Below are 23,497 nucleotides of genomic sequence, written 5' to 3'. Positions count from 1 at the left end.
GTAATTTGTTGCAGGTCTGTTCTTCTGTTCATGAGTTCCTATTTTTGTATAAAGCACAGCCGTCTGCATTTTTGCATTTGAATATGATGAGAAGAAGCTGTCAAACGTCCTACCTTTATTTTCTTATTCAACCTTCACATCTCCTGGAGAGATATACCACATTTATTTCTACTTTCCTTTGCACATTCTTCTTTCTTAATTTTGTTCTGAGATTCTGTATCTCGCTACTCTACTAAATTACCCCCATCCGTTTTCACCAATTCCCCGTTTATTTTCTCTCCTTTTTCACCACTTTAGCAAAATGAACCGCGACAGGGAGGAGCTTAAGAAGCTGCGCGATTACCAGAAAAGGATCAACCTAGCCTTTGCCGCGTACCGCAGGGGCAACATTTATGCCAGAGACATGAGGTCGAAGTACCCGCGAGCCATCCTCGACAATGTGCCACACCCTATGATACAAGACCGCGGGAAGGTCGTTCACAAGGTCTTTGAATTCAAAACCAAAGAGCATATGAACCACTTTGTCAAGGAGATGAAGGCCCAGGACTATCACCCCAACAAGCGCTATTCCATGTCCGACCTTGAGACGAATAGACGGAGAGACGTGCAGAAAACAATCAACCTTGTTGCCCGCCGTCTGTTCCGAGCGGGCATCCGCTTTCGTCGTGTTCTCTCCTGCGGCGGCATGGGCATGGCAGCGCTTTTCGAGACGGCAAACAGCGTGACAGGCCTCTACAACAAGTGCGTCGCCAAGGTCTCCCTGTCGGAAGACAACGCACACGACCAAATGGAGCACGAGAAAAACGTGACGCGCTTGCTACACGGCGCCCCGCACATTATCCAGATGCTCAGCGTCGACGAGCTGCGGGCCCTGCCCGGTGGCTACAAGACAGAGGCTGTCGAGGGCGTGATGCCCGACGACCCGGCAGTGTGCCCGAAGCCCCAAGACGACGCCACCGTCAAGGACATGGTCCAAAACGCCAAGGACGTCATGATTCTCGAGTATCTACCTTTTGGTCCGCTCGACCACTGGATCGCCAAGGCGGAGCAGCTGGGCCTGGGCTTCTCCAACGAAGTTTGCTGGCATCTGCTGCTCTGCCTCGCCAAGGCTTGCCTGGCCATGAAATATCCCACCGCCTGCCAGCCCAAGGACCTGCCTGTCGAGGCCGATCTTGATCCATATGCGCCGCACGCTGGTACAACGGCACAGCACAACGCTGCGGCCACAGGTAATAATAGCAGCAACAGCAACGTGCCAGCGACATCGTCAGTCTCCGAGTTACACAACATTGTGCATTTCGACCTCGACCCGAGCAACGTCCTCGTGGACGCGTCCAACGACGGCTGCGGCAAAGTCTGTGCCAGCGCTCGCATTCCGAAGCTCAAGGTCGCCGACTTTGGTCTTGCCGTTGACAGATCCAAGGTGGACCTTGATGAGACTAACTTTACCTGGAAATATCGCTTCTGTGGCAAGCCCAGCTACTGTACGCCCGAGCAGTGGACAGCCGAGTGGGAGGCTGTCACCGACCGGCCAAGCGCCGCCGGGGCGCAGATCGCAGGGCAGTACGACGAAAAGACCAACATCTACCAGATGGCCCTCATCATGCAGGGGCTCATGCTGCGCAAGAGCTTCCACAGTGCTGCCCCCCACGCCGGGTTTGCCCCCGTGCGCGACTGGCGGCACCCTGCCTTCCCACGATTCCTCGACAACCAAGCCGAGTTTGACCGGGTTGTACAAGTGGCCAACGACACCAAGGTTGCTCCCCAAGGCGTCCGTATGATTGCGACCATAGCGTGGATGCTCGACCACGAATCGCTGCGCGCCGAGACGTGGGCCAGCCAAGCAGGCGGCCGCAAGCAGCAAGTGCCGGCACCGTCGCGGCTGTACGAGTGGCGGCTGCGCGAGCTGGTGATGCGGTGCGCGGCGTACGAACCGTATACCCGGCCGACGGCGGCCGAGCTGGTCCGCTTGATCGAGGAGCGTCTCGCAGACGGCAATTTCGGCGCCGGCGCGGCCGAGGCCGAGCAGCTGTTTGCAGAGGTGAACAAGCCCGAGGAGCCGCAGCCGAAGCGTGCGTACAGCAACTTGATCGGTGCGGTCGGACGCATGCAGCCTCACAGGGACGCAAAGTCACGCATTCAGGACATTTTTCGTAAGAAGTGATGTCCAAGGCGAGTGCCAAGGTAGGTGATGTGCCAGGTCCATTCAACGAGCTGCACGTAAGGTGAGTTGTCCTTTTTTCAACAGTCGACTACTATGTATGACGTAAATCCATTTTGTAAACTGTTTATATTGTTTTGATATTGGTATGCCCGCACATGAAATAAACAATGTGGTCCATGAAACGTCGTGCCGAGTGAATGATATGACCCCCCCCCTGTAATCGTTCCTGTTTTCGTTCATTACGTAAAATACCTCCGAGTATCTCCAAAATCCAATAGCATAGAGCACATTCCGTTGCCTCCTTTTATCCCCCTCCGCCGCCTTACATCCGGTCAACGGGGTTCAGGCCCAGGAGGCGCATGCCGTTGTTGAGGACGATGCGCGCCGACACGTACAGGGCCATGCGGGCCTTCATCAGCTCGGGCTCGCTGCCCACGACCTGCAGGTGGTCGTACGACGAGCTCAGGGCGTGCGTCATCTTGAAGAGGTAGGTGAGCACGGTGGTCGGCTCCAGCGTCTTGAGCGTGTTCTGGACGACGTCGGGCCACTGCGCCAGCAGCCGCACAATGTTGACGGCGTGGGGCTCGGCGAGCAGCGACGTGTCGGCGGAGGCGAGGTCGGCGTCGGACAGGTTGGCGCGGCGCTCAATGGAGCAGACGCGGGCGTGGGCGTACTGCAGGTAGGGGCCGGTGTCGCCCTCGAACGAGGTCATCTTGTCCATGTCAAAGGTGTAGTTGTTGATGCGCTTGCCGGTCATGTCCTGGACCATGACGGCGGAGATGCCGAGGATGTCAGCGGTGGCCGCGGGGTCCTCGACCTGCTGGTACTTGGCGTCGTTGGCGCGCATGACCTCGTGCATCTTGTCAGCGACGTCGCGCAAGATGTCGTCGAGAAACTTGACGGTGCCCTTGCGGGTGCTCATGCCGAGCACGAGGCCAAAGTTGACGTGCTGGCACTTGTCGGCGAGGGCCTTGTCGCCCATGAGCTCGACAATCTTGAAGAGCTGCTTGAGGTGCAGGTCCTGCGCGGAGGCGACGACGTAGATCATCTTGTCAAAGCGGTAGCGCTCCGCGCGGCCGAGCAGCTCGCTGATGTCGCGCGTCAGGTACAGCGCGGTGCCGTCGCGCTTGCGCACGAGCGGACGCTCCAGGCGCTTGCCCTCCTTGCCGGGGACGTGCTTGGCAAAGTCGACAATGAGGGCGCCGTCGGACTCCTCGGTGATGTGCAGGTCGGCCATGCGCTGCGCCGACGCGGCCATGGCGGCCTCGGGCACCTGGGACTCGCCGCTGTAGCTGTCAAAGACAATGTTGAGGCGGGCGTATGTGTCCTTGTAGCGCACAATGGACATGTCGCGGAACCGGCGCCACTGGGCCACGGCCTTGTCGTCGCCGTCGGTCATCTTGCGGAAGTACTGGCGGGCCTGCTCGTCGAGGCCCGCGTCGGCCAGCTGCTGCGCCTCCGCCGTCTGGCCCGCCTTCTTCAGCGCCTCGATCTGCTCCTTCTCGGCCGCGAGCTCCTTGTTGATGGCGACGTACAGCTCGTACAGGTGGTTGATGGGGTCGCGCTCGAGGGCCGCCTCGTCGCCGTACCGGTCAAACGACAGCGCCAGCAGGCCGTACTGCTTGCCCCAGTCGCCCAGGTAGTTGATGCGCACGACGTCCCAGCCGGCGTTGGCGTACAGGTTGGCCAGGAAGCCGCCGATGATGGTGCTCCGCAGGTGGCCCGCGTGGAAGGGCTTCGCAATGTTGGGGCTCGAGAACTCGATGACGATGCGCTTCTGGCCCTTGCTCGGGTCCGCGGGGTCCTGGAGGCCCAGCGTCCGGTTGTTGCCAAACTCTTTGCCCTGCGCGCGGATCAGCGGCAGCGTGTACCGCAGCAGCGGCGCCGGCTTGAAGAAGAACTGCACAAAGTAGCCATTGACCGTCGGCGCCTCGACGAGCGGGTCGTTGGGCGGGAAGGCCGCCACCCACTCGGCGGCCAGCGCGTCGGGCTTCTTGCCCTTGACGCGGAGCGCGGGCGTGGCCAGGATCAGGTCGCCCTTGTCGAGACCCGTGGTCCACTGCAGCGCCGGGTAGACGAGGCTGGCGTCGACGCCAGTGACTTTTGTGAGGACATTGGTGAGGTGGGCGCGGTAGAGGTCGAAGGGGTTGGTGTCCGGGTGGCAGTTGGGGTACTTGCTCTCGGCCTCGTGCAGGTCGAAGCCCTCGACGAGGCTGGCGAGCTGGTCGACGGCAGCGGCGGCCATTGGTGTCAGTGTGCGGACGCGGTGACGGAATGGAGCAGCAGGAGGAGGAGGCGGCGCCGGAGGAGTCGAAAGGAAGCGCCGGACGGGGAGAGATGTCACCAGACGCGATCGAGGCTGAAATGGGCGAGCTGCTCGAGACGGGAGATGGGTCGGGCGGCGGAGGGCAGCAGTCAGCACAGAAAACGGTGCAGACGAGGGTGGCATAAAGAGAGAGAGTCGAGGAGGAAGAGCCTGGCCTTGGTTGGCAATCGTAGCAGTTGTGATCCGTTTTGTTCGGCTCGTCGTTATCACCAGAAAAAAAATATAGAGTCGACTTTTTTAGCCTCTTTCGCTTTGTTAGCTCAAGGTTGGGTCGTTCCTTCCTCGTTTGGCTGCGACTGACTCAATGGCTCTTGCCGTTGGAGTCATAGCTTTCTTTAGTGCTTGCCATTCAGCGCCTTACTGCTTGCAGCGCCCTAAACTGCGCTGAACCGGCTGCCGGACAAATATTTCTACCGGCCTGAAACACTGTAAAGAAGACTACGAGAACAGCGCGACCCCGCTTTTGGTGCCTTATCTTCTGTAAAAAGCCCAGTGTAAGAGAATTGCCTAATTGGGTCGAAGCGGTGGTCTTCCATTAACTTGTTGATATCGGTGCCAAAACTGGGATGACACGATATTTGCAACGATTTTGGTAAATTCAACACTTCAAATTAAAATCAATCGTTATTTGTGTCATGATGAGCTTTGAAAATGCTCGATTATATCCGTTACAGGGCCTGCAGAACACCAAAGGGGCCAACTACACACGTGGCAAGTCATATCGTCGTTTTCGAAACGAGCATTCAAAATCAAGATCAAAGAAAAACAATGGGCACAAGACGACGACTAGAAGCCGTACTCCTCCACGTGCAGGTGGATGCCTTGCGCGTCAGTGCCCTTGTGGACGGCCCGCTCGTCCGACAGCTTGGCCACACAATTCCGCGCGCGCGCCACCAGTGACTTGCCGCCGCAGACGACGACCGAGGTCTCGCCGCCCGTGGTCTCGACGGCATTGCGGATAAAGGCAGCAATGTCGGGGCGGGTCGTCATTTGCTGCACATGCGAGTCGTCGCTCGCGACGCTGCTGGGTCGGTGGTGTGCTGTGGCTGTGGCAGCGGCGTCGGCGTCGACAGCGGCATCGGCATCGGCATCAGGTCCAGCCGCTGGCGTGATGACCTGCGCCGACTTCTCCACATCCGCCTCCTTGGCCATGCAGCAGGACGAGGTGGCGGCAGGCTCCTGTTCGTCGGGGACGGCGAATGTAGCAGCAAGGGATGACGACGAGCTGTAGCCCTTCTCGTTCTCCCGCGGCGGAGCGGCATCGTCAGCCGCGGCGGTGAGCAGAGCCGGGGCATCGGACGCACGACGGAGAAGTGCGGGCAGCGACTTGGCGTCTTGCGTGACGGCAATGCTGACGGTCAGTTCGATGCCCGAGGTCTTGGCCTTGTCGATGAGCTCATGCAGTCGTTGCACATAGTAACCAATCTCGTCGCCCTTCTTGGCCGCGAGCAAGAAGTCGATGCGCTTGGTGCAGATGGCAGTGTGGTCGGCCTGCAGCACACTCTCGAGAATGGGCAGCGTGAAGGAGGCACCCGTCGATGCGGAGATGAGCACCAGCGTCTCGTAAATGTCCCAGCGCGCCGGCTCGCCATAGGGTCCTGTGACAAAGGCCGTAAATGTGCTGGCCCGGCTGCTGCTGCTGCCATTTCTCGGGCCATACGCCTGCTGCAGCTTCACCGCGCGGTCGTGCAGCCGCTTCGAGAATCCGCCATGCTTGCGCACCACCAACTGGATGCTGTTGCAGATGCACGTGTCGGGCAGCTGGTGGGCGCAGGCAATTGTGAAGGGGTGCTGTTCGAGGGGGCCGATCCAGGGCATCCACAGGTACAAATGCTGGCCCGCCCGCCATGTAAAATGCACGTCCTTGATGGTGACAATGGTAATGTCGTCGCCTACGGCACGAATCTGGGCCTCGTGGCCGATGCGCTGGCCGCCCTTGCAGCGGGACCGATTCGGGGCGCGCACCTTGATGTTCTGCCACAGGAGCATGGCGAAGCGGACGACGCGGTCAAAGGCGAGCGCGGCAATGGCGAACCACACGTTGTACCTGGCATAGGCGGGCACGTGCTGGTAGACCACCCAGAGCAGCACAACAGCCGTGACAATGTGCTGGAGGACAAAGACTTCGTAGCAGAGATGGCGCAGCGGCGCCATGCCGACGACAAAGGACCACAGCAGCAGACCCCAGGCGGCCATGCCGTACTTGCCCATGGGCATGACCTGAAAGAAGATGCTCGTCATGCCGGCCTTGGCGTACTCGTTGTAAAAGTGCCAGCCGTGGACGGACGCCGTCACGAACATGGTGCGGGCGATCCAGCGGTGGGCCCAGTTGAGGCGCTCGTGCGAGGAGCCGGTGAGCATGGCGATGACGGACGACTTGCCGGCGAGCAGGTAGAGCAGGGGCAGCTGGGTGACGGTGACCCAGGCGTTGCGGAAGCCGATGCGCTCCCAAAAGTTGACGTCCTTGATGATGGAGCCGGCGCACATGAAGCCGACGACGATGCCCCAGTAGACGAGCAGCATGAGGACGCGGCCCAGCGGCGGCGGGGTCAGCCAGGTGAAGTAGCGAACCGGGACGTAGAGCTGCGGGTAGCTCATCTCGCGGAAGACGGCGGTCAGGGTGGCCCACGTCTGCAAAAAGGCAGACATGGGTTTTGTCGGGTACTCGCGAGACGAGGACGACCGGGCGCGCAGGCGGACCCAGCTGTCGTAGTAGTTGACAATCCGGACGACGACAAAGGCGCCGACGACGGCAGCGACAATGTACCAGTACGTCCGGGCCAGCGCCATGTTGGTCGTCTGGAACATGTTGGTGCCCATCATCATCATGTCCATGATTGCGGCGGGTGTGGCGTGGCCACGGGGGTGAAGCGGGAGAAGGAAATTGATGTCGATGTGTCGAGGTGTCGATGTTCAAGGCGATGGTGACAATGTTGATCCGGTCAACATCTATGTCGATGTAGGTGTCGGTCTCGGGTGGCGATGATGTGGGGGTGTCGATGGCAGATGTTGGATGGCCAATATTGTCCGATGCAAGTACGTGGTTGTACAGAACGAAGGGCCCAGTCGGTGTAAAAAGAAATAAAATGTACGACCGGAGAAAAGCAGACGTCGTCGGTTCTGTGGATGTGAAGGACAGATGTCGGTCTGTGTAGCATGGGTCGGATGGGATGTGGCAGGACCAGTGGCCAGAAAAGGAAATCTGACGAGATCCACGGCCAGACAACCTGTGTATGACACGACTCTGTACGACAAGACAAGAGAATCTGCAACGACGTTGCAAAAATACCACAGCCGGAAAGCACGGAAGCCGAAACAGTGCAGGAACGAAACCAGGACAGCAACGTCTTGAGAGGGAGTGAAGATCAAATAAAAATAAGTGAGACGATAAAACGAGCGCGCGCAAGTTTATGGGGTCGGCTTGGCGATGGGCAACGCGGGGGCGGTCCGTCAAGTTGAGGAGAGGGGAAGTCTGGCCAAGCAAAGAGATGGCCAAGCAAAGAGAGAGGAGGAGAGGAGCAAGGCCGTGGCCACGGCGATCGACGTTGCAGTGACACAGGGAAGAGACAGAGGAGACGGAGATGGAATTTCTGGTTATGGCGGTAGAGGCGCTGGTTGGTGATGTCTCTGGTATCGTCCACCGTGTGCTCGATGCCGTTGCATCCGGTGTACTGTGAAGGCTGACGACAGAGACCAAAGGCAATGATCAAGACGAGGGGACCGGAGGCGTTGACTTTCTGGTTGGGGTTTGAAATACCTCAAAGAAAATGGGAGAGACGGGGAAGAGCCACGACGAAAACAACGGCAGAAACGGACTACAGCACTAGGGGGGGCATGGCTGGTGTGCCACGGGAAGAGGAAAGAGCGGCATGAAGATGCACACCAAGACGGCAGGAGAACACGACGAGGACTACGAGTACAAGGAAGGACCAACCGACGGGCGACGTGAGCATGCTTTTTTCAGAGTCAACGAGCGTGAGGTGAACCAAAATGGAAGGCGGGACCGAAGCCTGCCAACGTCGTCCGTCCTCGCCAGACGACTCTGCTCAGAACAGACGACAATATTCCAGTCAGAGGCAATCGAAAGGCTTAAAAAACCTTCTCACTACTGCCGGCCGCTTGGACCGGCTAGGACGGATTAGGACGCCACAACTTGCTCAAAGTTGCGCATGGCCTGCAGCTCCTGCCAAACTGCGACGCTGTGCCTTCCCCGTCTCCAGCGCCAAGACCCACATAACTGTCGACGGCAGAGCCTGCAATTGGCTTGGCGAGGCATTGGGGGGTTTTGGGTTGGGAGGGGCTCGAGGGCCTCGTTGTCAGGAACTTGCTCACATGGAGGGGCGGCAGGAGCGACCATGCAGCCAATGTGCAGACAGAGTGGAGCGCCAACATGGACGTCGTAGCGTGTAAGTGCTCACGTTCTTTCCATTTTCGGTCAGCCTGTGGAAAGCAGCCAACTGGTGATAATTGATAATCGGCATCACCAACGCCGCAACGCCGCAACGCCGCACCGCCGCAGCCTACACAACTATAGCAGAGGTAATTAAGGCGCTCGTTGCCATCCAGCCTCCTGCAGGCCTCCCATAGTGTCTTGGCCGCTCAACCAGGGACATGGAACGGGCACGAGCAACGGAGAGAGGCTGCATGGGGCTGGGACAACTGAAATACAACGTACGCCAGACAACCACACAACCAGGACAGTGTCTGCGTGTTGACGAGACATTGAGCCCATCAGCGTGGTTCACTCTCCATCTTCTTATAGAACTGTTTGCGTTCCTGGCCTCGTGTCGTTGATCTGCCCAAAGTGGTCCTCGAGTTGCAGATCCAGCCTTGCAAGAGCACGTTGTTTGACATCTTCAACACGGCCTGGCCCACGATACGGGCGGAGATTAACGAGATGGAGTCGCAGCTAGCATTGATGCTCCAGAACCAGCCAGCTAGCCGACCTGGCAGCCGAATCGCAAACACGCTCACGTCGAGCATCGGTCAGAAAGTGCTTCTTGGGTGTATCAAAGTATCAACTTGAGGCAGGCGCCGGACAAGAAACACCAAGAAACACCCTCACAGGGTCCACACGCCGGCGCATGCGGAAACTACTTCGTACCATCTTCCAATCCCAGCGGCGCCGCCACTCACTTATTCACTTCACGCATGGGAAGCGCCACCAAACAACGTGCCCTAATTAATGTCTAACCAGCGCGGAAAGCACTCAGGCCAAGCGACGTTGTTTCCAAATTTGTAGCTGACAACTAATACTCCCCCCCCCCCCCCCAAAAACGCTCTTTCCCTCACGGAACTCCACACCTCGCCCTGGTCGCTTCCCCCAGCCGAGCTCCATCTAAGCTCCTTCCTCCGTGTGTTCCTTGTGCATAGCTCGGGCCCTGCTCTTGCCCTTTTTGCTTTTTGCCGTTTCTCCTCGTCCCTCATTGCGTACCTCTTTGTCCTATAAGAAGCCGTGTCTTGGCACATCGGGTCTTCTTGTACCTGCCATCCTGCTTCTCTCCGTTTTTATTGAAAACCCAACCCTCCCGCTGCCTCACACACGCAATTTGCTACAACCCTCTGCCCACCACCTTTTCTGCGCAACTACTCGTCTTTCTCTCTGCCACCACATTCTTCTTCTCGCTACCACCACACATCCCCACAATGGCTCCTCTCGCATCTGCCGCTCTCCTGCTCGCCGCCTCGGCCGTCGTCAGCGCACACTTTACGCTCGACTATCCGCCCACCATTGGCTTCGACGACGACAAGGAGGGCACCGGCCCCTGCGGCTCCTTCACCCCCGACTTCGCCAAGGACAACGTCACCGACTTCCACGTCGGCGGCGACAACGTCGCCATCAACCTGCTCCACCCCCAGGGCACCTGGCTGTACCGCGCCACCCTCGACCAGACCGCCACCGGCAACAACTGGACGCAGCTGCACCCGGAGACCATGCAGACGGGCCTCGGCAAGTTCTGCCAGCCCGCCATTGCCGTGCCCGAGAGCTGGGCCGGCAAAAAGGGCGTCCTCGGCATCGTGGTCGATGCGCCCGATGGTCTGCTGTACCAGTGCGCGGCCGTCAACTTTGTGGCGGGCGCCGCCACCCAGAACCAGTCGACCTGCACCAACAGCTCCGGCGTGACGGCGTCGTTTGTGACGGACGCGAACCTGGCGCCGCTGGCGGCCGGCAACAACTCGGCGGGCGACGCGTCCGCCTCAGGCACCGGTTCGAGCGGCTCCACGCCCACGACCACCGGCACCGGCAGCACCGGCTCGTCTACCAAGAACGCGGCACCCGGCCGCGTCGGCGGTTCTCTGCCGCTGGGCAGCGTGGCGGGCGTTGTCCTGGCGGCCATGTTTGGCAGCGCCTTCATGATGCTGTAGGCGGGATGGAAAGGGAAGAGGGCGAACGAGCAAACAGCGCCAAAAAGCGTCGATGATTTAATGTGTACAATATTCCCCGTGATTTGCTTGCTAAAGTCGTGCCGCCTCGTTCCGTTCGCGGCTAATCAAAACGAGTTGTTTTTTACACTTCAGTCTACTATGTGAATGGCTGCCAATGGTGGGGGCGAAGACTGTGAATGTGCGGGTGTGTAAAAAATATTGTCAAAGACCGTACAAGCTATATAAAGTTTTGATTCTAAAGCCAAGAGCTCCCTTCCAGGGACCCAAACTCGGTACAAAATCCAGTTGCATACGCCGTGTGGATACAAAATAAACTTGCCTTGCCCGTGGTATCAATACGCTATAACTGAAAAGAGACAAAAAAAAAAAAAAAAGAAAAGAAAAAAAGAAACGAAAAGAATAAAATCGTGTCGTGGCCGTTGCACGGCGTGGCGTCAGTTGTCCGCCTAGCAGGGCGCCTGCACGTCTTTGCTGCTGTCCAGGCGCACCTTGCCCATGCTGCCCACCATCTCCATGATCTTGGTCGACTCCTGCCACCGCGGGTTCTTGCTGTCGCCCGCACCCGGGTTGCTGCTGGTCCGGCTGCTGCGGCTGATGGCGCTGCCCGCGACCGTCACCACGTCGCTGTCCTGGAACCCTTCATCGACCGGGTCCAGGGGCGCCATGTCGTGTTCGTGTTCGCGTTCGCGTTGGAGTTCGCGTTCGCCCTGCAGGATCGGCACGTCGGGCGACGGCTCCGTCGGCCAGGACTCGTGCAGGCTGAGCGACGACGACGTTCTGAGGGACGTGTTGAGCGTCGGGCGGCCCGAGCCGCTGGCCGTACCTTGGCTGCTGTACGCAGCACCGGCGCCGCCACCGCCACCACCGCGCATGCTGTTGGTCGCGTACGTCGCGGTCGCGACGTTGGGCGACGACGCCGTCGCCTTGGTGCGCCGCTCCTCGGGGTCCATAATCTTGACAATGGCGTCGCCGCCCGGCAGGCGCACTTCGCCGGCCTCGAGCGTCTCGGCAATGTCGAGCAGCAGCACGTCCATGGGGCACAGGTAGGCGACGCGCTTGCGCGCGCTCCACGCCAGGACGTGCCCGCAGAGGCGGCCGTGCTCGCGCTCGACGATCCATGCGCCGCTGTCGCCGGGGATGCCAATGGGCGAGGGCGAGGGCGAGGGCGTCTGCGCGTGGTTGGCGCTCGACGACGGCCCGCCCGCGGCCGCAATCTGGTACGTGTGCGACGGCGACGTGCGCCCGTAGATCTTGACCGACGTAATGGTCGGCAGGATGCGGCCGGTCTGCAGGCCAGACGTGCGCGCGATGCACTGCACGTCCAGGCCCGGAAGCGCCGACGCGGGCGCCACGGTCGTCGGCCGCAGGATGCCCGAGGACGACACGTCCGACAGGGCGGGCGCGGCCTCGCCGCCGAGAGGCAGGTGCGGAATCGAATTGGCGGGCGGCTGGCGGTCCTCCTTGAATTCAAAGAGGGCCCAGTCAATCTCGTGCACGAGGCCGTGCTCGTCGACGCGGCGGCGCACACCGCTCGACGCATACACGTCCCCGAGGCCGCAGGAATCCAGGTGGTCGTCGTCCTGCGTCGCCTCGTCGGGATAAAAGTTGCCGTCGACATCGTCGAGCGCGGGCTGCGTGACAATGTAGCCCTCACCATAGCCGGGCTCGACGCCGGGCGTGTCGCCAGGCTCGTCCGTCTCGTCGTCTGCCTTGGCAGCGTAGTCGTCGTCGTCGTCGTCGCGTTGGCGGCGGCGGCGTGGGTCGTCATAGTCCTCGTTGTCGCTGTCCGACCACTCGCTCGTAATGTCGGACTCGGACACGGCCGAGCTCGTGTCGCTAAATTCGCAGGCATAGTCGTCGTCGTCTTCGTCGTCGTCGTCGACGTCGAAGTCGCTGCCGCCGCTCGAGTGGGCAGCGCCGGAGCTGCTGCCCTTTTGCATATCGGCGTACCAGTCCAAAACAGACTGGCCGAGTTCTTCAATCTGCTCATCCTCGCCCTCGCCGGCCGCGTTGGCAGTCGTCGCGGCGGCAGCGGCGGGTGTGACCGCAGCACCACCACTGCTGCGCAGGGCCTTTTGGCCTTCACGGGCCGCCGCCTCCTCCGACGCGTCCGGGTCGTCCAGCATGTGGTGCACAGTCATGCCGAACGGCTTGTCGTCGACAAGGACCAGACCGCCAAAGCTGACGGGCGGCAGGTGCCGGTCGCCGATCCAGGCGCCAATGCTGGCGCCGTTCTCGGGCTTCTGCTGGAACTGGGTGTTGGCCGCCGAGGCGCTGCCGTACTGAAAGTCGGCGCCGCTACGCTTCACGACATCGCTGTCGGCGCCCGCGCCACGAGGACCACTGCCGCTGGTCGCGTCCTTGCGCGACCGCATCACGCGGCCGGTGCACACCTTGAGGCCGACGCTGTTGGTGCCCTCAAACACGTTGGCCATCTTGCGCTTCAGGATGCTGCGCACCTTGGACACAGACGTGCAGACGACGACGACGGTGGGGCGGGTGTTGCGCGGCGAGTCGCCGACGGACTCCAGAGAAATCTCGACGGATTCGGGGTGGCTGCGGTAAAAGTGGCGCAGGACGTAGTTGATCTGCGGCATAAGGTACGTGTGCCACTTCTCGACGACATCCGCAGGCAGAGCAACCTGAGGATACAGCCGCATGCGCTTCTTCTCAGCAGGAGCAGATGCAGGTGCAGATGGCTGCGTGGCCACATGGCCCGCATGCGACATGTGCGACATGGCGCCGGGTGCTGCAGACCCGGCGGTCGCAGCAGACGGGTGCCGCGGCAGTGCAAAGCCCAGCGGGCTCGTAGTGGCACCACCGGAGCCGCTCGTCTTGGGTGGCACGGGCGGCGGCTTCGCGTCGCTAAACGACTCGTCAGGGAGGCGGTCCCGCGGCGGCATGGAAAGAAGGCTGCGATGGGTGCGCATGGCGGGCGGCTGCGACGGCGTCGTGAGCGGCGCCGGGTGCGGCGAAGACATCTTGGGTGGCGGCATCGGCGGCGCCGAGTGCGAGTGGACGAGCGTGGGTGGCGTGAACGGCGTCTGCGCCGGCGTCGGCATCGGCGTGGTCGAGGAGCTCGTCGCAGACTTGGCGACGGAGGACGAGACAAGGTCGTCGTCGCCGCCCAAATCGTTGCGCAGGCGCTCCTCGAGCTTGGCCACGTCGTCGAGGACGCAGCAGGCCTCAAGGTAGCTGCTGGCGCGCACCTGCAAGCGGGCCAGGTGGGACTCGCCGGCGGCCTTGCCGGCCGAGACGACGAGCTCCATGGCCGTCCAGCAGGTCTGCACGGCCTTCATGTAGAGCGTGCCGCACTGCGTGGACAGCTGGTCGAGCACGGCCTCGGACACCATGGCAGAGTCCTGGTGAGGCACGAGGTTCTCGAGGCGCGTCCACATGCCAATGGACAGCAGAAGCATGGCCAGCGAGTACAGGTCGAACACGCGCGGGTCGGCGTCGACAATAGGCGGCGCGCCCGGCGCAAAGGAAATGGGGTTCAGCGGGTGCTGGTGCAGGCGCGAGCTGCGGCGCTTAATGTCGCTGCGGCTCGCGGGGTTGGGCGTATCGGGAAACAAGTCGAAGGAGGACACCACAGGTCTGCGGATGTCGACCTGGGACACGTCGGAGGAGGGCAGGCCGGCGTCGGGGTTGGTGACACGGCCAAAGAGGATGCTCGAGTCGACCAGGTTGCCGTGTGCAATGCCCTTAGCGTGCAGCTCAAAGACGGCGTTGGCCAGGTTGGCGGCGAGGCGGAACTTGGCCTCGAGTTTCGGCTCGACGCCGGGGCTGCCGAGCAGGTCGCCGAGCGAGTAGAGGCACGATCGCAGCATGGCAGGCGACTGCGAGGCGGTCGGGGGCGAGGCGATGGCGTGGAAGCCGGGCGGGAACTGGTAGACCAGGCCCAAGCGCGAGTGGTCCATGTCCTCAAAATAGCCCAGCAGGCGCGGGTTGCCGCTGACGTGGCTGGCCTCGCCCTGCAGGCCGGCGGACAGCTTCTCGAAGCGGGCCATGGAGGGCATGATGCCGGTGGACGAGTAGACGGGGTCGAAGTAGGCGTATTCGAGCAGCAGGGGCGCGTAGGATTGGCCGACGGGGCGGCTGACGAGGTCGGCGTACGCCTGCTTGTTCATGAAGACAACCTCGCGGGCCTTGGGGTCCTCGGGCGGGCGGGTGCCGGACTCGATGCTGGTCAGCATGGCCGAGTCGATCTGCTGGGGCACGAGCATGCGCGACGACTCAAACAGCTTGGCCTCGTCGCTCGTCAGTTGCTGCATCATCGTCGAGGGCGACTGGCCCTGCTGCTGCAGGTGGCGCTTCAGGGCCTGCTGCATGGAGAGCTGCTTGGGTGACGAGGGGGACCAGGACGCCGACGTGACGAGTGCCAGCTTGTTGCCCGGGGTCCCCAGAATGGGAGCGTTGTTGCTGCTGTTGTTGTTGCTGTTGTTGATGTTGCCGCTGACTGGGCTGTGATGCGTGGGAACGCTGCCTGGGCCGCCAGGGTGCTTGACATCACTCCCGGGGCCGCTGCCACCGCCACCGCCACCACCACCCGTGGCCGCCGACGACCGCGTGCGAGACAAGTCATAGAGAGTGTCAATCGACACGGTCAGGTCGCGCACCAGGTCGGCAAAGCGTGCCTTGTCCCAGGTGACAATGGGCAGCTTGCGGTCGCGGTCGGCGGACAGCTCGGCGGCCTTGCTGTCGCCGCTGCCCACGTTTCCACCGCTTCCGGCACCCCCGCTGCCCACCAGACGCTTGGAGCTCAGCCACAGCGGCTCGACCTCGGCAAGGGTCTCCTTGATCGTCGACATGATGCTGCTGACGACTTCACTCAGGCCGGCGCGCGACAGCGACGAGTCGATCAGGACCTCGGACGACTGGCTGGGGTCGGACCATTCGAGGCCCCAGCTGACGAGGCGGTCTTTCTGGATGCGCAGCTTGCGGTGGAGGGCCTTGATCTCGGGGTCCTCGGCATTCTGGACGGGCTCCTTGACGAAATCGGACGACTTCTTGGTGTCGTTGTAGAGTCGGCTCAGCCGGCGCTGGAACGGCAGCTGCAGGCCGGGGAGTGGAAAGTAGGAATCCATGATGGATGCAGAGGGACGAGAGAGGGGCGACAGCCAACAAAGGGCCCTCGCGGGGAATCGAGAGGGGCCTGCTGGATGTCGATCGATGTCGTGACAATCGTGAAAATGCAATGTCGGATTATTCGGGCAGCTGCGCACAGGGACGCGTTCGTTTTATGCGCTCGACGTCGACACGAGTAATCGATGTTCGTCTAGATGTCGTCGACGCAAAGAATGGCGATGTTTGTGTTGAGAGAGGATGCAAGATGCAGACGAGCGAATCTGGCGATGCAAAGGATAATGAAGGTGGTAGTACGACGCCCGCCTAACAGGTGTGGGCAGGCAGCGAGTTAAGCCCCCTGTAGCGCGGGATTTAGTGGAAGGAGGCCTGAACGGGAGGTGCCTGAAGTCACCTGACGCGGTCCCTGCAGCAAATCGGCCCTCTTCTTACAGCATCAACAAGCACAACACCACTCGACCAACAGCACCACAGGCGCGTCAGTGCGATCCTCGAGTCCAGAATTTATTCGGCTGCCTTGTCTGCATCGCCTGTGGTGGAACCGTGGTTGATGACTTTGTTGTCGATGGCACCTTTGTTCTAAGAAAAGCTGCTGCCTTGCACCAAGAATAGGAATGCGCTAGTCCCGTTAGGGCCGCACATTGCCACACCGTCGTCGACACGGTATCTACATCGTGTTTACACTGTTTTCGCACTTTTAAGTGGGTCTGTCAGGATCGCCTATATGCATATTGTCTGATACCGCTCTAGGCAAACTTCTTACTTGGTGTGCTATTGCGGCCTCGAATCCGTCTCCGTGCCCCTTCTGGCACAACAACTTGGCCCATATTGCTATCTCTACTCGGCTAACACGACAGCCAACACAACTGCACGAATAGCCGTATAAAGGGGTCCCTCAATTTGCGGTGTTGTGCTGTTTCGAGCACCAGGGGTGCATCCCTCCTTTTCTAAATTGATCACGGCTGGTGAGGCAGACAGCGCCTGGCAGGAACAGCCGAGCATGCGCATATATACAGGGGGACCTCAGAACAAACTCGAGTCGTTGAATACCGTCAAAATATAGTGCTATACGGAGGAGGCATTTCGTGCAGCCAGTCGCGTGGCTCTTCTCGGGCAGTCCGTGCGGCAGGTGACACGTCCTCTGCTCTTTCCGTTCCTACGCTTCACATTCGCGCAATCATGTTCCTTCCCCGACTTGGTGTTGATAAAGTAGTAGCCAACAGGCCGCTGTGTATGAGTTGGGCTTTGTATCGTGGGCCCTGCAAAGACCGGAAGACCCCATTTGCCTCACTCTCGTCTCCTATGAACCACGCGGCATCCCCATCAGTCGCTGTGCCGAACATCCATGTGAGATCGTGAGAAAGACGGCAGACGATGCGCCGCTGGGAGAGCGAAATTAATTGATGTCGCCCTTGACCTCGCCCACCGTCTCATTCGTCTTAATTAACTACAGGAACCCCTATTCGGTTTTCCGCCTGTTCGTCTTCCGACTTCCGTTGTCCGCCCTGCGGTAGTCACCTATCCCAGAGGATGCCTCTGCCTGGGCAGGGTTCCTGACGTATTGTTCTGAATTGCTTCGCTATGTACTTTGTCAGGGCTTCCCCCCAGTCGGTGGTCCCTGAGATTAATTATCGCTTTGTCCTGACTGTCGATATTTAGCCTGTTGCGCCATCTTCATCCTCTTGGCTTCTGTTCTGCCCCACGATGATTTCACTATGTCTTGGCTTCCATTGTTGTATTGGTTGACAAAAGGACCCTGCTGGAATCTATCCCTTGGAATCCCATGCCCAGACTGAAATAACATCCCTTTCCCATCCACCTTTGCCAAAACCCTAACCCTCGACCTTTCCAAGCCTTGGTCGCCGCACGAGGTTCAACATGGGACCGCACACCTGGTCATTGAGGTGTCGCAAAACAAGAGTATAAACATCATAAACATCACGTCCACTCAACTTGCCACGATGGCGTTTCAGCCACATGGACGACGGCAGCAGCCTGGCATGGAAGCCATCATCGAGACGGTGTCCGACCGGGCATCCATTGCGGCAGTGGACGCCGTCGCCCCCGAAACGGAACACGAGCCAAAGTCGGCACGACATGATAGATCCTCCGGCAGCGAGCCACCCTTACTGTCACCATCACAGCAGCAACACTGTCAAACGTCACATGCATCAGCCTTGAGCCGGAAAGCTGAGCGACGGCTTGTCTGGAAGCTCGACCTCTGCATCCTACCCATCTTCCTGGTTGTCTTTCTGATTTCGACGCTCGACCGCATCAGCATGAGCAATGCAAAGGTCATGGGCCTCATGGGGGACCTCTCACTCACAGTACAACAGTACAACATTGCTTATTATGTGTGTCTACCGGGTTCCCCATGTACAGGACGAAAAGTGAAGGAACGGCCACTAACACACTGACACGCCCTTCGTGCAGATCTGTTTTGCGACACTCGTCATCTTCGGGGTCCCCAGCAGCCTCCTTCTCTGCAGAAGCCGGCGTCCGTCCTGGTACCTCGGCGCCATGACGGTTTGCTGGGGCGTCGCCAACTTGTGCGCCGGTTTCGTCCAAACGTACCACGGGCTCGTCGCTGTGCGGTTTGTGCTCGGCATTTTCGAGGCCGGCCTCCAGCCAGGCGTGATTTATGTCACGTCCCTGTACTACACACGCCACGAGTACCAGACGCGCCTGAGCCTTCTCTTCTGCGGCCACGTTGCTGCGTCCGCCTTTGGTCCGCTCATGGCCTACGCCATCGGCAAGGGCATCGCAGGCGCCCAGACCGTCAGCCCCAAAAACAGCACCACCGACGTCGTGAGCAGCATTGCACCCAACGGCTTCAAGGGATGGCGTTGGGTTTTTATTGTCGAGGGTTCGGTGACGGCTGCCATCGGCCTGGTAGCCTGCTTCCTTGTCGTCGACGAGCCCGACCGCTGCCGCTACCTCTCGGCCGAAGAACGGCGTCGCGTCCAGCAGCGCGTGGCCGAAGACCGTGGTGGCGGGGCAGGGGTCGGGTCTGGGTCTGCTGTTGACACGTTTGCCATGGACCGCCTCGACCGCCGTGCTGTCCTGCACTCCCTCGCCGACTACAAGATCTGGCTCGGCGCCCTCGTCGCCGTCGGCACGGGCACCACGGCCTACAGCACGCCCATGTTCATGCCCAGCATCCTGCACGACTTTGGCTACAAGGCGCGCGACGTCAAGATCCACACCCTGCCCGTCTACGCCGTCGCCGCCGTCTTCATGGTCGCCGTGTCCTGGCTCGCCGACCGCCTGCGCCTGCGCTACGCCCTCATCATGGCCGCCACCATTGTCGCCACCATTGGCTACTGCATGCTGCTCGACGAGACGTGGATGAACCGCGAGGCCAAGTACGGCGCCTCGTTCCTGATTAGCATCGGCGGCTATGCGGCGCTGCCGCTGGCCTATGGCTGGCTCGTCGAGAACCTGGCCGGCCGCTGGAAACGCGCGTTCGGTGTCGGCGTCCAGAGCGCGCTGGGCAACATGGCAGGCGTCGTGGCGTCCACCATCTACCGGCGAGAAGAAAGCCCGACGTATGTGACAGGCTACGGCGTGGCACTCGGGTTCTTGTGGATCGGTGCCGCCGCGGCAACGGCTCTGGCGTATCTCATGTGGGTGGAGAACCGGCGACGACAACTCGGTCAGCGGGCGTACCGGCTGGAACGGCGGCCCGGCTGGAACGGCGGCCCGAGGATGTGGCGAACCTGGGCGACGACCATCCCGGGTTCCGGTATAACATATAAGAGTTTGTGGTGGCTGCCATGCAGAGTAGCTTGTATATATCCTATATTTAAATAAGTGTTATTTAAATCCGATCTTGTCGTGTATAAAGTATAAATTCAATTCTCGTCACATTTCGCCTCATGTATCGGCAGCTTTCTTTCTTTTTCTTCTTCTTTATTTTGAATCTTTGAATGTAAAGGACAAAAAAGTTGGCAAATAAAATGCCAGAAACAAGTACAACCTTGTCCATTCTATCATTCAAAGCGACTTCGGCTCCGCCGGTTGAGGCCCGGGACATCCCTCGCTCGTTCCTCGTCGATTTTCTCGCTCGCCGTTTCGGCACGGCTCCCACCATTGTCATTTCGCGAGCAGCACATGTTAATATCATGCGATGCCACCATACAAATGAGTCAATACGACATATTTCGGCTCGACTGGTTCGCTCTTGCCATGTGAGCTGCCGCCATGAGAGCCACAAGCACATGCGGCCCCGTTATCGTTAGTGCGCCCTTGCACTGCTGGATGGTGTCATTGGGCGTGTGCTATCGCGGGTATGTTAGCGCAACTGCCTTGACTGGGTTGCGTCAGTGAGATGTGCCTTCCTTCGCATCAACGGCAACGGCAAGAAAGCCGATCCGGCTGCTTTTGGAAAGAATATCCTCTCTGCTTTCCCCCGCTGTCTTCCGAGTCACTCGACCCTTTTCCCTTTTCCCTTTTCCATATATTTCCACAGCTTCAAAGGTCATCGTTTCCAGTCATCGTGATCTTCTAGAACATCACTTGAACAGCAATCGACATCGCCCCGTCTCCGAACGCCAACACCATCAATCAACATGACGAAGCTCACGCTGTACGGTTACTACAGGTCGTCGTGCACCACGCGGCTGCGGATCGCACTGGCGCTCAAAAAGATTGAGCACACGACTGTCTTTGTCGACTTTTTCAACAAGGAGCACCGCGGCGCCGCGTACACGGCCATCAACCCGAACCAGTCGCTGCCGACGCTGGCAGCCGAGATCGAGGGATCCGGATCCGGCGGCGGCACGCCCGTCTACATTACGCAGTCGGTGGCCGCTCTCGAGTTTCTCGAGGAAGCCTTCCCGGACAATGCCGTGCCGCTGCTGCCCAAGAACCCGGCCGACCGCGCACGCGTGCGCAGCCTCGTCGAGATTGTTGTGGCGGATCTGCAGCCGCGGCAAGCGAATCACACGCTCGAGAAGCTGGGCAGCGACCTGGGTGCCGACGGCGACCAGAAGACCAAGTGGGCGTACGACTGGAGCGTCAGAGAGCTGCGGGCGTACGAGACGCTTGTGACGGCGGGGGGCGCGAACGGTGGGCCGTCTGGCAAATACTCGGTGGGTGACACAGTGACGCTGGCGGACGTGTGTCTGGTGCCGGCGATCCAGAACGCGGTGGAACGATGGGGCGTGGACCTGGAGAAGGAATTCCCGGTGCTGGCGACCATCTTTGGCAACTTGACGGCGCTGCCGGAGGTGCAGGGCGCGCACTGGAGCAAGCAGCCGGACGCACCCAAGGATGCGTAACCGATGCGCTGGCAGATGGGTGGCCCTCGAGGCTTTGCATTTCCATACGCGCGAGGCGGAACACTGGTGGCCACATGGCAAATATCACAAAGACGAACTCAGTATGAAGAAATTGACGTCATATTCAAACTGTTGCGGTACATTCTATTCTACCCCTTTTCGTCGCCGACTAAAACTCCCGGCCGTGGAAGAGCTCGCCCTTGCCGTGGCTCTTGGCAAAGTGGTACAGGTCCGACTGCCAGGCCTTGGCGGCAGCCTTGACAGCGTCGAACCCGGACACCGAGGCCTCCACGGCCTGCAAGTCGGCCTCGCGCGCACCCGCATCGGTCGAGAACTCGTGAATGGCCAGCCATGTCGGTCGCGTGGGCGGCGACGCGCCCGTCGACGATAGGCCCTTGAAGCGACGCGACTGGTCGTTGGACCGCGCGTACTTGAGCTCGTAGCGGGTCGTGCGCAGGTAGCCCGGCAGCCCGGCGGCCAGGGCGGGCAGGTAGGCCGTCTTGTACCACGCTTGGAGGCCGGCGGCATCCGACGTCTCGATCTGCTCGGCCACCAGCGACTTGGCCAGTCCCTTGCCTTTGGTGCCGTTGGTGTCTTTGGCCGTCGGGTCGGCGACCTGGACAATGTTGTAGTAGCCGACGTCAAAGGAGGCCAGATCGTAGCACAGCTTGGAGCCGGGCAGCAAGTCGCTGGTGACGCGGATGGCCTTGAACTCGTCGGTGCGCAGAAAGGCAATGTCCTCGAGCGGGTAGATGGACAGGTAGGGCAACGGGGCTGTGGCGAGCTGGTCGTGCTTCCAGCGGATGGCCGAGTCGACGCCGGTGGTCTCGATGACCTCGACAATGTGGTCGGTGTCGTACCAGTGCATGAAGACGTCCTCGGTCATGATATCGGGCCGGGTGATGCGCGACTGCACAAAGAGCAGGCCGGGGCCCTTGATGTCGCCGGTATCCATGGGGGGGCTGTTTTGAGCGCTGTATGGTGTGTGTATGTCGTGTCACATGAGATGGTCAAGGTGGTGATGTAACGAGCTGTCAAGTCGAGGTGTCAACCTCTTCCCCAACCTATGGACATTGCGAACACGCCAAGGATACTTATATCGTATCTACATTTCCTATTTACTTGCGCCGATCAAGAGAGTCGGACAACCGAAGAGGGCCAAAGAAGGGGAAGCGCGACGCCAATAAACGAACCCCCTCGCTCGACGGAAATGCATCTCCATGAAAGCCACCAAAACCCTTCAGAGCTGACCTTCCAAGCAGCTAGCACCAGCCTGCCCCAGAACGCCCCAGCGCCATCCCCGCTTTCTTCTCTCGTGCGCGCTTGTGGTCGGGGATAGCTTTACGCGGTTGGGAGTGCCTTTGGCGGTTTCTGATGATTTCTCCTGGTATGTCTCCTGGCCTTCGCCTGCCATCCATTAAACGAGTCAGGAAGATCCGCCCGGAAACACCAACAACGTCTAGCCTTCTGCCTTTCGAGATCAGACCAGCGTCCTGCCCTCCCCGGAGTGTCTTATCCAGAGTTCCCGACCATCTGTTGCAGTTGTTGCATGTAGACTCGTGGGAAGCACTCAAAAGACTGTTTGTCGTGCTCGAGGAAAGAAACCAACGCCAGGATTGCTGACATCATACACAGTTTCAGGAACGAGGTAAGCGAAGCTAAGCGAAAAATACGGGAGATTGTAGGGAAATGCAAAAGAAAATATAAATAAACGAGGGATTATTTACGTTGGTCGCTCCCATTCACCTCTCACAAAGCATCAACCACTTCTTACCTCCTCTCTCTCGACATGCCTCTTCCTCTCCAAGGCCCGGCGCCGTCTGGTGCCGGCAAGTACGTCAAAATCACCATGTTCATCAAGAAGCTGCCCGACGTCTCCCAAGAGTACTTTTCCGCCTACTGGGCCAACAACCACGTCGCGCCGGCCCTGCGCAGCAAGACGTTCCGCGAAAAGGTCCGTCGCTACAACCAGCAGCACATCACGGCCGAGAACCGCAAACAGGCGGCCACTTTTGGGCTGCCCGTGCTCGACTACGACGGCGTGGCCGAGTTCTGGGTCGACAGCCTAGACGACTGGATCAGCGTCGCAACGGACCCGGACCTGGCGGCGGCCGCCGACGGCGACGACAAGAATTTCATGGTGCAGCCGGTACACGTCATGGTCAGCTTCGACCACTTGGTTCTGGGCGGTGACGAGTGGAAGCCGCACGACGAGGTGGATTCCAGATTGTAGGCCATTGGAGGGAGGCTTGT

The 23,497-nt window shown here is 60.1% G+C and overlaps 8 protein-coding genes across 8 annotated transcripts; 4 read left to right on the top strand and 4 right to left on the bottom strand.

The window, feature by feature from the left end:
• Positions 1–301: 301 nt before the first annotated feature.
• On the top strand, positions 302–2,164 carry SPBR_04837 (uncharacterized protein; the record flags this gene model as incomplete). Its single annotated transcript, XM_040763114.1, has 1 exon — positions 302–2,164. One exon carries the CDS (start codon positions 302–304, stop codon positions 2,162–2,164), a length of 1,863 nt encoding a protein of 620 aa, XP_040615881.1.
• A 322-nt stretch (positions 2,165–2,486) lies between these two features.
• On the bottom strand, positions 2,487–4,409 carry SPBR_04817 (arginyl-tRNA synthetase; the record flags this gene model as incomplete). Its single annotated transcript, XM_040763094.1, has 1 exon — positions 2,487–4,409. One exon carries the CDS (start codon positions 4,407–4,409, stop codon positions 2,487–2,489), a length of 1,923 nt encoding a protein of 640 aa, XP_040615880.1.
• Positions 4,410–5,276: 867 nt separating this feature from the next.
• SPBR_04781 (ferric-chelate reductase) lies at positions 5,277–7,325 on the bottom strand (the record flags this gene model as incomplete). Its single annotated transcript, XM_040763058.1, has 1 exon — positions 5,277–7,325. One exon carries the CDS (start codon positions 7,323–7,325, stop codon positions 5,277–5,279), a length of 2,049 nt encoding a protein of 682 aa, XP_040615879.1.
• A 2,811-nt stretch (positions 7,326–10,136) lies between these two features.
• Positions 10,137–10,856, top strand: SPBR_05291 (uncharacterized protein; the record flags this gene model as incomplete). The annotated part of the gene is made up of 1 exon (XM_040763568.1): positions 10,137–10,856. The coding sequence occupies one exon, from the start codon at positions 10,137–10,139 to the stop codon at positions 10,854–10,856; it is 720 nt and encodes a 239-aa protein (XP_040615878.1).
• A 467-nt stretch (positions 10,857–11,323) lies between these two features.
• Positions 11,324–15,964, bottom strand: SPBR_04550 (uncharacterized protein; the record flags this gene model as incomplete). Its single annotated transcript, XM_040762827.1, has 1 exon — positions 11,324–15,964. One exon carries the CDS (start codon positions 15,962–15,964, stop codon positions 11,324–11,326), a length of 4,641 nt encoding a protein of 1,546 aa, XP_040615877.1.
• A 1,959-nt stretch (positions 15,965–17,923) lies between these two features.
• On the top strand, positions 17,924–21,244 carry SPBR_08914 (uncharacterized protein; the record flags this gene model as incomplete). Its single annotated transcript, XM_040767040.1, has 4 exons — positions 17,924–18,316; positions 18,396–19,707; positions 19,965–20,077; positions 20,489–21,244. The coding sequence occupies 4 exons, from the start codon at positions 17,924–17,926 to the stop codon at positions 21,242–21,244; spliced, it is 2,574 nt and encodes an 857-aa protein (XP_040615876.1).
• Positions 21,245–21,413: 169 nt separating this feature from the next.
• SPBR_05261 (uncharacterized protein) lies at positions 21,414–22,199 on the bottom strand (the record flags this gene model as incomplete). Its single annotated transcript, XM_040763538.1, has 1 exon — positions 21,414–22,199. The coding sequence occupies one exon, from the start codon at positions 22,197–22,199 to the stop codon at positions 21,414–21,416; it is 786 nt and encodes a 261-aa protein (XP_040615875.1).
• Positions 22,200–23,033: 834 nt separating this feature from the next.
• On the top strand, positions 23,034–23,477 carry SPBR_08950 (uncharacterized protein; the record flags this gene model as incomplete). Its single annotated transcript, XM_040767076.1, has 1 exon — positions 23,034–23,477. One exon carries the CDS (start codon positions 23,034–23,036, stop codon positions 23,475–23,477), a length of 444 nt encoding a protein of 147 aa, XP_040615874.1.
• Between the last annotated feature and the right edge of the window lie 20 nt (positions 23,478–23,497).

Source organism: Sporothrix brasiliensis, assembly GCF_000820605.1.
Source record: "Sporothrix brasiliensis 5110 chromosome Unknown Cont21, whole genome shotgun sequence".
NCBI lineage: Eukaryota > Fungi > Ascomycota > Sordariomycetes > Ophiostomatales > Ophiostomataceae > Sporothrix > Sporothrix brasiliensis.
This window is presented reverse-complemented; position numbering and strand designations above follow the sequence as displayed.